Below are 13356 nucleotides of genomic sequence, written 5' to 3'. Positions count from 1 at the left end.
CAGACTATTTAGGAGTAAATGGACTAATTTTCCAATTAAATCTGGAAATAAATGTACAAATATTTGAGCATTCCGCATCTGTTGTCTTTACAATTAGAAATATATCTATCTTGAGATTTTGTAGCCTTGACAATTATTTTGTTCCCAGAGCTTATAGACTTTAAAACTCGGAGAGTTGCAGCATTTCGAAAAAATCTTGTAGAATTGGCAGAATTGGAACTAAAGCATTCCAAGGTAATGTTTTTTGAAAGTACAAAATGAAATCCATTTTAAATCCTAAGTTTAAAATGTATGTTGTGTATTGATGCTTAACTTTTTAACGCTTAAAATTTGACGCAGAAAGACTAAATTTTTTCTTCCACTAGAACAGTTGCAGGCTTTCATAAGTATCTGAAAACTATTGTCATGCTAGGTTTCCTCCACCACCATATTTTGGAGTATTATGTCCTTGTTTCCAGACGACATTATTTTTCAACAGTGGTGCAGCTAGTATCCTATCTGATACTTTTTTCCTTTTAGAAAATCTTAACCATCTGCCCTATTAGATTAACAGGAAAGATTTTTGCTGGAATAAGGCCATTGCTATGCATTCATTTTTCTTTACTCTGCATCCTCTGCACACTGTAGGAGTATGGACCAGTTTGACAGAGTCTATAAATTACAAACCTGGTTTATAGCGAGTAAAATGTAGACAGCAGAAAATCAGTATAGTAGATGTCACAAACAGACTATAACTTGCACCTCCTCTGGTACAAAACTAACAAAATATGTAAAATTTTCCAAAATTTCTTAGTAATGCCTGGACAAGCATCCATAACTTAAAACTTGTAAGGTTTCTTTTAGCTTGGCTCCAATCGGGTTTCTGCCCTGCCACACCGCTGAAATGGCCCTAATCTCAAACTCAAATGATATCGCTATGACCATGATGGCATTATCCCTCATCTTTTTCAACCTGTCTGCAGCCTTTGACACGGTTGACCACACCATCCTGCTCCAACGGCTCTCTTCCGTTGCCCAGCTGAGCTGACTGCCCTCACTTGGTTCCACTCGTAACTATCCAGTCGTAGCCAGAGAATCATCTTCAATGGCATCTCTTCTCGCCCCTGCATCGTTACCTCTGGAGTCCCACAAAGATCTATCCTTGACTCCCTCTTATATCTCATCTAGGTGCTGCCCCTTGGCGACAGCATCCGAAGACCTAAAATCAGGTTCACATATATGCTGTCGACACCCAGCTCTACCTCGCCACCACTTCTCTCAACACCTCCAGTGTCTCTGATTTGTCATACTGCTTGTCCAACATCCATTACTAGATGAGCAGAAATTTCCTCTAGTTAAACATCAGGGATACCAAATTCATTGTCCTCAGCCCCTGCCACAAACTTTGTTCCTTAGCCACCGATTTCATTCCCTCCCTGGCCACTGTCTTGGCTTGAACCAGACTATTCGCAACCTCGGCATCCTATGTAACCCTGAGGTGAGCTTTTGACCCCATATTCCCTCCATCACAAAGACCGCCTACTTCCACCTCTAATATTGTCCATCTCTGCCCATGTCACAGCCTATCAGCTGCTAAAACCCTGATCCATGCGTTGTTACCTCGAGTCAAGTTGTTCCAAAGCTTTCCTGGCCAGTCTCCCATCTACCACCTTCCATAAACTTGAGCTTGTCCAAAATTCTGCTGCCCGTATCAAACTTGCACCAAGTCGCGTTTACCCAGTACCCCTGCGTTTGCTGACATACATTGGCTCCTGATCCACCAACGCCTCAATTTTAGTTTTACAAATTCTCATCCTTGTTTTCAAATCTCTCCATGGCCTCGCCCCTCCCGATCTTTGAAAGCTGCTACTTGAGAATTTAGCATTCTTCCAACTCTGATCTCTTGTACATCCCCCACTCCCTTTGCCCCATCTCTGGCAGCTTTATTAAAATGGACTACATCTAATTTCTAGCAGCTTAACTAATGGTGTGTTCTATGTTAAACGGTTCCATTTCAATTCAGCTATGAAGAGAATAACATCCTACAAATTTGCATCATATTGAACCTCATAATCAATTAAACTCTTTTTTTAAATATCCTTTAAGATATTGAATCGTTAAGAATGAGTATATGAAAAACTAAGACTTTTCCATGAATGTTCTGGTCAAACAGAAAACTTGAGTCATCTGTAGCTATAAACAATTGCAGCAGATTCCTTTCCACAGGGATCAGTGCTGGGACCCCAACTATTTACAATCTATATTAACTACTTGGCTACGTTACACTCAGTCCCTTCTTCCAAGTTTGCTGACGTTACAAAGATGGGAGGAAAAGCAATGTGAGATGAGGACACAAAAAAATCTGCAAAAGGACATAGGCTAAGTGAGTGGGCAAAAAATTTGGCAGATGGAGTATAATGTTGGAAAGTGTGAGGTTATGCACTTTGGCAGAAAAAAAATCAAAGAGCAAGTTATTATTTAAATGAAGAAAGATTGCAAAGTGCCGCAGTACAGCGGGACCTGAGGGTACTTGTGCATGAAACACAAAAGGATAGTATGTAGGTACAGCAAGTGATCAGGAAGGCCAATGGTATCTTGGCCTTTATTGTAAAGGGGATGGAGTATAAAAGCAGGGAAGTCTTATTATAGCTAGATAAGATATTGGTGAGGCCACACCTGGAATACTGCGTGCAGTTTTGGTTTCCATATTTACGAAAGAATATACTTGCTTTGGAGGCAGTTCAGAGACTGTTCACTAGGTTGATTCTGAGGATGAGGGGGTTGACTTATGAGGAAAGGTTGAGTAGGTTGGGCCTCTACTCATTGCAATTCAGAAGAATGAGAGGTGATCTTATCGAAACGTATAAGATTATGAGGGTCTTGACACGGTGGATGCAGAGAGGATGTTTCCACTGATGGGGGAGACTAGAACCAGAGGGCATGATCTTAGAATAAAGGGCCGCCCATTTAAAACAGATGAGAAATTTCTTCTCTCGGGGTTGTAAATCTCTGGAATTTGCTGCCTCAGAGAGCTGTGGAAGCTGGGACATTGAATAAATTTAAGACGGAAATAGACAGTTTCTTAAACGTGAAGGGGTTATGGGGAGCGGGCAGGGAAGTAAAGCTGAGACCATGATCAGAACAGCCATGATCTTATTGAATGGCAGAGCAGGCTAGAGGGGCCGTATGGCCTACTCCTGTTCCTATTTCTTGTATTATATTTCTTGCTTTCTGGCAAAAGCAACAGCTATTTTATAATCTATTTTCCACCTATTTTCTTGCCATACCATTTATAATAAAAAAAACTTATTTTCCTTTTGTGTTGAATCCAAAAAGCATCCTGTATTTATAACTACTTTACTCTTCCTCTCTCCCTTCCCCCACCCCCCCCCCAAAAAAACTCAATGTATGTGCTTTGGACACGTTGACCTAGTCCATGTAACAGGACTACAACCTAGTCATGTTACAATTAGTGTACTAGTTACTCATTGCATCAAATGCTCCTTGATTTTTTTTAAACAAAAAGGTAACCAGTACCACCATATGTTCTAAACTGAACACAGTGGCAGATAGTAAATGACCAGACCATAACCCACAAAAATATTTTGTTTTGTTGCATAGACTGCTTCATTTATCTAAAATAAAGAATTGTGTTGTCTTCAACAGTAGAACTGTGAATATTGTAATACTAGAAATGTCTGGGGTTCCCACGTGGCACAGAAATTCTTGTGTTTGCAAGGAAATGCTCTGCACTGTGACGAGATTGATTAGGAGTGGGGAGCTCTTGTTACTTTTTTGGTGTTTGTATGTCTTTTTAGGCAGTCCCTCGGAGTCGAGGATGACTTGCTTTCACTCTAAAAATGAGTTCTTAGGTGACTGAATAGTCCAATACGAGAACCACAGTCCCTGTCTGTCACAGGTGGGACAGACAGTCGTGAGGGAAAGGGTGGGTGGGGTGCTTGGGTTGTCGTGCGCTCCTTCCGCTGTTTGCGCTTGGGTGTACATTGTATGCATAACCTATATATGTTTAACTTTTATGTGTAGAGATGATGGCATCATGGAGAACTGGTTAAATGTATGAGTTAAATCCATGTCAAGAAAACTTGTATCATTTTCATCACTTAAATTTAAATCAGACTTGTAACTTCACTGTTTGAATCTTAAACACTCATCTGTATGTGTCTTGGATCATTGTTATGTAACCTCCTTAAATGTCACAAATATTTAAGTGACACAAAACAGTATTTAAGTGAATAGATCACAAAGTATTGCCTAACTTTGACATGAGTTACAAAGTTTGTTTTCTGATCCTGCATGTTAGCATCAAAACAGATGTGTTGTGTTTTCTCAAGATCCTTCATCCTAATGTGTTTTTTATCCATAGGGACACTTGCAGTTGCTGCAGAGCTGCCTTGTAGCACTTAAAGGTGACAGTTAACTGCATTCTGATTGTTGCATTAACAAGGGCTGTATATACCAAGTCTACAAGGAAAAAACACTTTCAAGCTATTATGGCTCCCTGGAGAAGATTTACAGCCAGGAAGTTACATACATGTCAGAAGTAAACAGCACCACTACTTCTGACCAGAAAAGAACAACTTTGGTACAGAAAACCCAATTCTAAGATGCCATATAGCACATGTCATTTGTGTTTGATTGTCCAGAAACCAAAATATTTTCTTCAGCAGTTGCCAATTTCTTCAATACTATTGTATATTTGGTTGCCAACTTTATTCATTTTTACAATATCAAATGCCTAATTACAATGTTTTTTCAGAAAAAAAACATTAGATATATTCAGTGTTGTCACACAATGCATTGTTTGGCATTTAGTGCTGTTCCAACATCTTTATGACAATTAGTCTTCATTTTTATATTGATAACACTTAAGTCTTCAACTGAGTATAATTTCTAAATCAAATGTATAAGTATATCTGCCTTAAACTTGTAGAATGATTCCTAACCATTGTAAAATAAACTGATAAACTAGAGAATGTTTTCATATCTTTCTTATTAACCTATTTAATACCTGTACGGATAGGCAGACAAATTGCTTCCTGTTGCTTTCTACTGATAATTTAACACTAGCTTTAAAAACACAAAATTCACTCTGCAGGATGCCTGTTAGAATGCATTCTACACCAGCTGAAAGAGCAGCCCATGGACTTCTCTATAACCAAAATATGATTTCCTTTCAATTCAGCTTTACAATTCCAGTTTTTCCATCACCCCATCTTTGTCTTTCCAATAAGGCCTGTCATTTGACAACCCAACCAAGACCTGCAACAGTTACTCACTCTGATAAATACATCTGCCAAGCCAGGAACTTCAAACTACAAATTTCTAGTTGCTAAAGTAGCTGACATATAAATAGTTTTATTTATACTGCAATATTTTAATAATTCTGTCTCATTGCACATAAGATATGTTATGTTTTAAGCTTGTTCCCCTTTTAAAGGAGTAATGTACTTTAATTGGTGCTGGTGATGGGTAGAATGATATCACCAAGAATCTGTCAAAAGCACAGAAGTATTTCTGCTGCCCTATTAGGGATTTCAGTTAGAATGTTGTGCACTGTTTAAACATGTACTGAAGAAAGTATGCTTCAATGTGCCAATATATTTCTGGTTTGTGACTCTTAATTTATCACACATTGTTGCACCCTGTAGTATTATATAACTCAAATACTCTCATTAGATAGATTCCAAATTTGGGAGGATGAAATCTGTAATTTTGTTTTATTGTTCAATATTTTTCACAGTTCCAGTGGACATAGTAAGACATTTTCACATGGCTGCTTGATAAAAAATATTATAGCTGGTAACTAATATTGAATCCAGAATTGGGAAAACTTTAGAATAATGCTGAAGCTGGATAAAGGTTATACAAAGGTCCCTGCAGGACAGAAATAAACTGATATATGGACTGTTGTCAAACATTGAGTAATTACAACACCAGAGATGCTGTAATCGTGACCATCTTCAAAAAAGGGGACAAGTCCAACTGCGGCAACTACAGAGGAATCTCCCTGCTGTCGGCCACTGGGAAAGCCATCGCTAGAATCTTCCTCAACCATCTTCTAGCTGTGGCTGAAGAGCTCCACCCAGAGTCACAATGTGGATTCCATCCACTAAGGGGTACAATGGACATGATCTTCACCGCGCAACAACTACAAGAGAAATGCAGAGAACAGCACTAACCCTTGTACATGGCCACCTTTGACCTTACAAAGGCCTTTGACGCTCAACCGTGCGGGACTTATGGAGTGTCCTCCCGTTTCGGCTGCCCCTAAAAGTTTGTTACCATCCTCCTCCTGCTCCACAACGACATGCAAGCTGTGATCCTGACCAACGGATCCACCACAGACCCAATCAATGTCTTCTTGATCTTCCTCGCTGCAATGCTCCATCTCACTCAAGCTCCCCGCTGAAGTGGAACTACACTATCGAACCAATTCAACCTGTTCAATCTTCGGTGCCTGCAGGCAAGATCCAAGGTCGTCCCATCCTCTGTCATTGAACTACAGTACGTGGATGATGATTGCATCTGCGCACATTCAGAGGGCAAACTCAAAGCCATCGTCAACATCTTCACCGAGACGTACAAAAGCATAGGCCTTACACTAAACATCCGTAAGACAAAGGTCCTCCACCAACCTGACCCCGCCTCACAGCACTGTCCCCCGTTCATCAAAATCCACGGCGCGGCCTTGGACAATGTGGACCATTTTCCATACCTCGGGAGCCTACTATCAGCAAGGACAAACATCTATGACAAGGTCCAACACCGCCTCCAGTGTGCTAGCGCAGCCTTCGGTCACCTGAGAAAGTGTGTTTGAAGACCAGGACCTCAAATCTGGCACCAAACTTATGGTCTACAGGGCAGTAGTGATACCCACCCTCCTATATGGCTGAGACGTGGATCATATACAGTAGACACCTGGAGTAGTTTACATCAAGGATGTCTGGAGCATCACCAAACCAAAAGCAGCAACACAGGCAGATATTTTGTAATCTTGATTGCCTCTATAGCATTCTTCATAAGCAAGAAGACTTGAAGCAGTTTAGTGAGGAACAACAAATAGTGTATCCCAAGTAGCAGAGAGAATGGATACAGTTAGGGCAGGGGAATCAAAGGCTATGTAGGAGAGATTTTCAAGAATTGGGTAGGATCAGTCAAGACAGAAATAACTCTGCAGGAAATTCCAGAAGACAGGATCTATCATTGGTGGTGTGGGTGATGAGAAGCTTATTGAGAGCAGTGTAGTTGTGCAGATAAAATGGTGGGGTGAGGCCATGGAGGGTTTTGAAAATGAGTACAGTAATTTTCACTTTTCTACATTAAAACGAGAGATCGTGGCAGAGGTGCAACGAATGACCAGGGCAGAGGAGCGGAGCGACGTGATCGGAGCCCAGTAGAGGTGACAATTCGGGGTCCAGGAGCAGCGATATATGTGCACGCTGGGTCCATGCAGCAGAGCAGGTCTCCACTCGTCTTGGTTAATCCTTGCCACTGGACCAAGACCTAGCTCTGTCGAGCCCGTGTGGTGGCTGGTGTGCAACGGCAACACTCATTTAAAAAATCCACGCACCGGCATCTTCCACCCTTCAATATGTAGTTCACGACCTGGAATATTTAGGTCCTTCATCGAAACACCTGTGAACTCATCCCTTCTTGGCGTGAGAGCAAGTCATCCTTGATACGAGGGACCGCCTAAGAACAGTAGACACCTCAAAGTGCTGGAGAAGTACCACCAGCACTGCCTCCGCAACATGAGAGCAATAGAATCCACTGAAAACAGTCTTGTGCTGTACCACTATCTATAGGTCAGAATTCTCTATATTTAATAATTATCAGAGAATATACCAATTAGTCAAAACCTAAATTCTCGTCATGGAACTACACAAAGCAATAAAATCAGTGCAGGCCTAGTCCATTTGGACAATATGGGTATATGATTGTGAAACACATTGATCCTAGGTGATGCAAAGTTGTTAATGTTTTAATTACATTAAGTTAAAAAGAAACTGCAATCTCCTTCAAGCTCATGTGCAGCAGATCAAAACTAGAAGTTGGATGGGTGAATATTCAAATCTTGCATTCATCCTGACATCCCAAAAAAACAAAGCACAGACCATCCACTAACCGTTATAAAAGTTTTAATTATGTATCTTTCAACACTTAGTTGCCACACAGTGAAGTAATTAGAAAACTACCTATTTTCTGTAACTGCTCAAAGATAAGAATGAATGTTATGTAGTTTATTTATAAATGCAGACCATAACTCTCCCTTCATACTGTGCCTGTCTCCCTCGATAGCACTATCACAGGAATAATTGTTATATTCTGCATCGTGCTGGAGTAGGGTATCTCAATGTATGCCATTCGATAGACTTTTCCCTGCATCCTTCAGCTCAAACCATTTCCTGGAAGTGCGAGCTGATAACGTGGCCAGTGTATCAGGGACCTTCGTGAATGGCAGGATGAATGGTATATCTCCTTAACCAATGAGATTTAAGGATTGAGAAAGAAAAACGTAAGAAATAGGAGCAGGAGTAGGCCATTTGGCCCCTCGAGCCTGCTCCACCATTCAATAAGATCATGGCTGATCTGATCATGGACTCAGCTCCACTTCCCTTCCCGCTTCCCATAATCTTTGACTCCCTTATCACTCAAAAATCTGTATCTCCACCTTAAATAGATTCAATGACCCAGCCTCCACAGCTCTCTGGGGCAGAGAATTCCATAGATTTACTATACTCAGAAGAAATTTCTCCTCATCTCAGTTTTAAATGGGCTGCTTCTTATTCTAAGACTATGTCCCCTAGTTTTAGTTTCCCCTATGAGTGGAAATATCCTCTCTGCATCCATCTTGTCGAGCCCCCTCATTATCTTATAAGTTTCAATAAGATCATCTGTCATTCTTCTGAACTCCAATGTGTATAGGTCCAAACCTACTTAACCTATCCCCATAAGTCAACCCCCTCATCTCCAGAATCAACCTAGTGAACCTTCTCTGAACAGTCTCCAATGCAAGTATATCCTTCCTTAAATACAGAGACCAAAACTGTACGCAGTACTCCAGGTGTGGCCTCACCAATACCCTGTACAGTTGTAGCAGGACTTCCCTAATTTTATACTGTATCCCCCTTGCAATAAAGGCTAACATTAGATGTGGCCCTTATGGCTAAAGGGATCAAGGGGTATGGAGAGAAAGCAGGAATGGGATACTGAAGTGCATGATCATATTGAATGGCGGTGCAGACTCGAAGGGCCGAATGGCCTGCTCCTGCACCTATTTTCTATATTTCTATTTCATTTGCCTTCCTGATTACTTGCTGTACCTGCATACTAACTTTTTGTGATTAATGCACAAGGACCCCCAGGTCTCTTTGTACTGCAGCACTTTGCAATTTTTCTCCATTTAAATTATAATCTGCTTTTCTATTATTTATGCCAAATTTTCCCAGATTATACTCCATCTGCCAAATTTTTGCCCACTCACTTAGTTTGTCTATAATCCCTTTGCAGATATTTTGTGTCCTCCTCACAATTTACTTTCCCACCCATCTTTGTATCATTAGCAAACTTGGCTACATTACACTCGGTCCCTTCAACCAAGTCATTAATATAGATTTTAAATAGTTGAGGACCCAGCACCCCACTAGTCACTGTTTGACAAACGGAAAATGTCAGAAGGAAATAGGGTGAATGAGGGTCAAATCAGGTCCAGTCACTTGATTATTACCCTAGTTTTGTTAATTGAAAATGTAAACATTCCAATTACTAGCACCAATGAGACAGAAACAAATGTACTTTTTCCCCATCTTTATTTGGATTTTATCCTTCCTTATCCTAATTTTTTTTAATGAAATAAATGTGTTGAATTTTGAAAGAAAACAGAAAGCCTCTAATTATCACTTGGGGTTTGGTGCCTATGAGACAGATGGGTGGAGAGGGGGTGACAGACTTCCAGGGACCAGTCACAAAACACTTTCCAGAGATCTCTTAGAAAGTTACAAATCAGTGCTGCTAGCTCTGGACTGCCCCCGTCCAGTGCTGTCAGACCTTTGTCCTCCGCTGCCCTCATTGCTAAAAGACATCAGGGAGTAATTTTAACACCCAACAATGGCTGGATATGGGGAGGTGGGAAGCATTTAAAAAAAAAAATCTAACCTGCAACCAACCTACTTCCGGTTTTAACGGGGATGGGTTGGGGGAACGGGCGACCAATTCACCCTCAGCAGGCAGGTTGCTCATTGAAATCTTTTAAGGAGGCTGTGTGCCTCCATTTTTACAGGCTTTTTATATTTTACCCATTTTGGCCGGATTTCACGGGGCTCGGTAAAGAGTCGAGAAAGGTCGGATCCAAAAGTGCATTTACAGCACTGCTTGTTGGCCAGGAGGAGCAGGAGTGTTAACCTCCCATCCCAACAAGCAAAGCCCTTCACAGACAGCAATCTACTGACGCCCCCGACGACCTCTCAGGTTCGCCACCCCGTTCTGCAGGCAGCCAGCCTTCAGAAAACATTTAAAACACGTCCAGGGAACCCTTCCGGGTTTGTGTATTCAGTTTTAAAACTGGTAGGGGATAAAAAATTAAATACAAATAAAGGAATATTATACATAATTTACAGTTTACCCAGAATAATGGATAGTCATGGAATTCGAACTCCAAAACACTAGCAAAAGTTCTAGAATACTATTTAATACGAATAGAATTTGACTTATTCAGGCACTAAATGTGTGAATTAGATGTTACGTGCTGTATGACACAAACATCCAGTTGGATAGCATACACCAGTAATCCCCCACTTCCCCAAGAGTGTGTTTTGGGCATCATGGCTTCAATTTTCACCTCTCTTTTCTCCCCCCCCCCCTCCCTGTCTCCTCCCCTCATTTCCTGTTGCCCTCCCTAACCCACTTCCACCGTCCTCCTCTCCTCCTGCCCCTCTATCCTACCTTCTCTCCATCCTCCCACTTCTCTCTCGCCCCTCTCTGCCCAATCCTCTCTCCATCTCCTTCCGTCTTCCCCACCTTTTCCCATCCTTTTCTCGTTCCCTTTCCCCTGCCCTCTAATCCGGCCTGACCTGAATACTGAACTTGGTCTTAACTCCCCATGTGTAATGCCACAGGACAATGATTAGTGGTTATACATTTACAGTAGACAACCTTTATTAGACTATGAAAGTAAACTTACGCAAAATATAAAAACAGATAGCAAGAGTTTCTATAGGTATATAAAAAGGAAAAGGGTGGCAAATATTGGTCCCTTAGAGGACGAGATCAGGGAATTAGTAATGGGGAACATGGAGATGGCAGAAACTCTGAACAAATATTTTGTATCAGTCTTTACGGTAGAGGACACTAATAATATTCTGACAGTGGATAGTCTAGGGGCTATGGGGGGGGAGGGACGTAACACAATCACAATCACTAGGGAGGTGGTACTCCGTAAGATAATGGGACTAAAGGCAGATAAATCCCCCGGACCTGATGGCTTGCATCCTACGGTCTTAAGAGAAGTAGCGGCAGGGATAGTGAATGCATTGGTTGTAATTTACCAAAATTCCCTGGCTTCTGGGGAGGTCCCAGCAGATTGGAAAACTGCAAATGTAATGCCCCTATTAAAAACCGGAGGCAGACAAAAAGCAGGAAACTATAGACCAGTTAGCCTAACATCTGTGGTTGGGAAAACATTGGAGTCCATTATTAAAGAAGCAGTAGCAGGATATTTGGAAAAGCAAAATTCAGTCAGGCAGAGTCAGCATGGATTTATGAAGGAGAAGTCATGTTTGACAAATTTGCTGGAGTTCTTTGAGGATGTAGCGAATAGGGTGGATAAAGCGGAACCAGTGGATGTGGTGCATTTGGACTTCCAGAAGGCATTTGACAAGGTGCCACATAAAAGGTTACTGCACAAGATTGGGGGTAATGTATTCGCATAGATAGAGGATTGGCTAACTAACAGAGAATCAGGATAAATGGTTCATTCTCTGGTTGGCAACCAGTAACTAGTGGGGTGCCGCAGGGATCAGTACTGGGACCCCAACTATTTACAATCTATATTGACGATTTCAAAGAAGGGACCGAGTATAACGTAGCCAAGTTTATTGATTATACAAAGATGGGAGGAAAAGCAATGAGTGAGGAGGACACACAAAATCTGCAAAAGGACATAGACAGGCTAAATGAGTGGGCAAAAATTTGGCAGATGGAGTATAATGTTGGAAAGTGTGAGGTCATTCACTGGCAGAAAAAAATCAAAGAGCAAGTTGTTGTTTAAATGGAGAAAGATTGCATAATGCCACAGTACAGAGGGACCTGGGGGTACTTGTGCATGAAACACAAAAAGGATAGTATGCAGGTACAGGAAGTGATCAGGAAGGCCAATGGTATTTTGGTCTTTATTGCAAAGGGGATTGAGTATAAAAGCAGGGAAGTCTTACCACAGCAATATAAGGTATTGGTGAGGCCACATCTGAAATACTGTGTGCAGTTTTCATTTCCATATTTACAAAAGGATATATTTGCTTTGGAGGCAGTTCAGAGAAGGTTCACTAGGTTGATTCCGGGGATGAGGGGGTTGACTTATGAGGAAAGGTTGAGTAGGTTGGGCCTCTACTCATTGGAATTCAGAAGAATGAGAGGTGATCTTATCGAGATGTATAAGATTATGAGGGGGCTTGACAGGGTGGATGCAGAGAGGATGTTTCCACTGATGGAGGAGACTTGAACTAGAGGGCATGATCTTAGAATAAGGGGCCGCCATTTAAAACAGAGATAAGAAAAAATTTCTTCTGAGGGTTGTGAATCTGTGGAATTCGCTGCCTCAGAGAGCAGTAGAAGCTGGGACACTGAATAAATTTAAGACATAAATAGACTGTTTCTTAATCGATAAGAAGTTATGGGGAGCGGGCAGGGAAATGGAGCTGAGTGCATGATCAGATCAGCCATGATCTTATTGAATAGCGGAGCAGGCTTGAGGGGCCTTATGGCCTACTCCTGTTCCTATTTCTTATGTTCTTACACTTCTTAGGTTATATATTTAACCCCTTGTAACCTGTATTACACTACCACCAGAGGGTCTACCTGTTGGAGTCCCAAGGGATCCCAGCATCCCTTGGGAGCATGGTATATACAGGCCACCCACGAGATACATGCACTCTGGAGTCTTATTAAAAGGAGCTAAGGTCACACTTGCTCATTGTACACAGTACTTAGTTTCATCCTTTATATGAGTGTACCAATTGGCGACGAGGTAACAAACAACCGTGCGAAAATGCAAAAAAACAGTTGGTATCCTGGAGAAGTTCTCAGAAGGGGGCAATTGGGAGGCATGCATGCAGAGACTCGACCAATACTTCATGGCCAACG

The 13356-nt window shown here is 41.5% G+C and overlaps 1 protein-coding gene across 2 annotated transcripts in view; it reads left to right on the top strand.

Annotated features, from left to right (window-relative positions):
* The window catches only part of snx6 (sorting nexin 6), a 57984-nt gene extending 53024 nt beyond the window's left edge, over positions 1–4960 (top strand). For both annotated transcript variants that reach the window (XM_070879071.1, XM_070879070.1), the window contains exons 13-14: positions 149–234; positions 4364–4960. In XM_070879071.1, the coding sequence (XP_070735172.1) occupies positions 149–234; positions 4364–4417 (140 nt within the window). In that variant the 3' untranslated portion in view covers positions 4418–4960. The remainder of the gene's footprint in view (positions 1–148; positions 235–4363) is intronic.
* The last annotated feature ends 8396 nt before the right edge of the window (positions 4961–13356 follow it).

This window comes from Pristiophorus japonicus, chromosome 4 (genome assembly GCF_044704955.1).
Source record: "Pristiophorus japonicus isolate sPriJap1 chromosome 4, sPriJap1.hap1, whole genome shotgun sequence".
NCBI classification, from domain to species: domain Eukaryota; kingdom Metazoa; phylum Chordata; class Chondrichthyes; family Pristiophoridae; genus Pristiophorus; species Pristiophorus japonicus.
The sequence above is the reverse complement of the archived record's forward strand: the minus strand, read 5'-3'. Positions and strand labels throughout refer to the sequence as shown.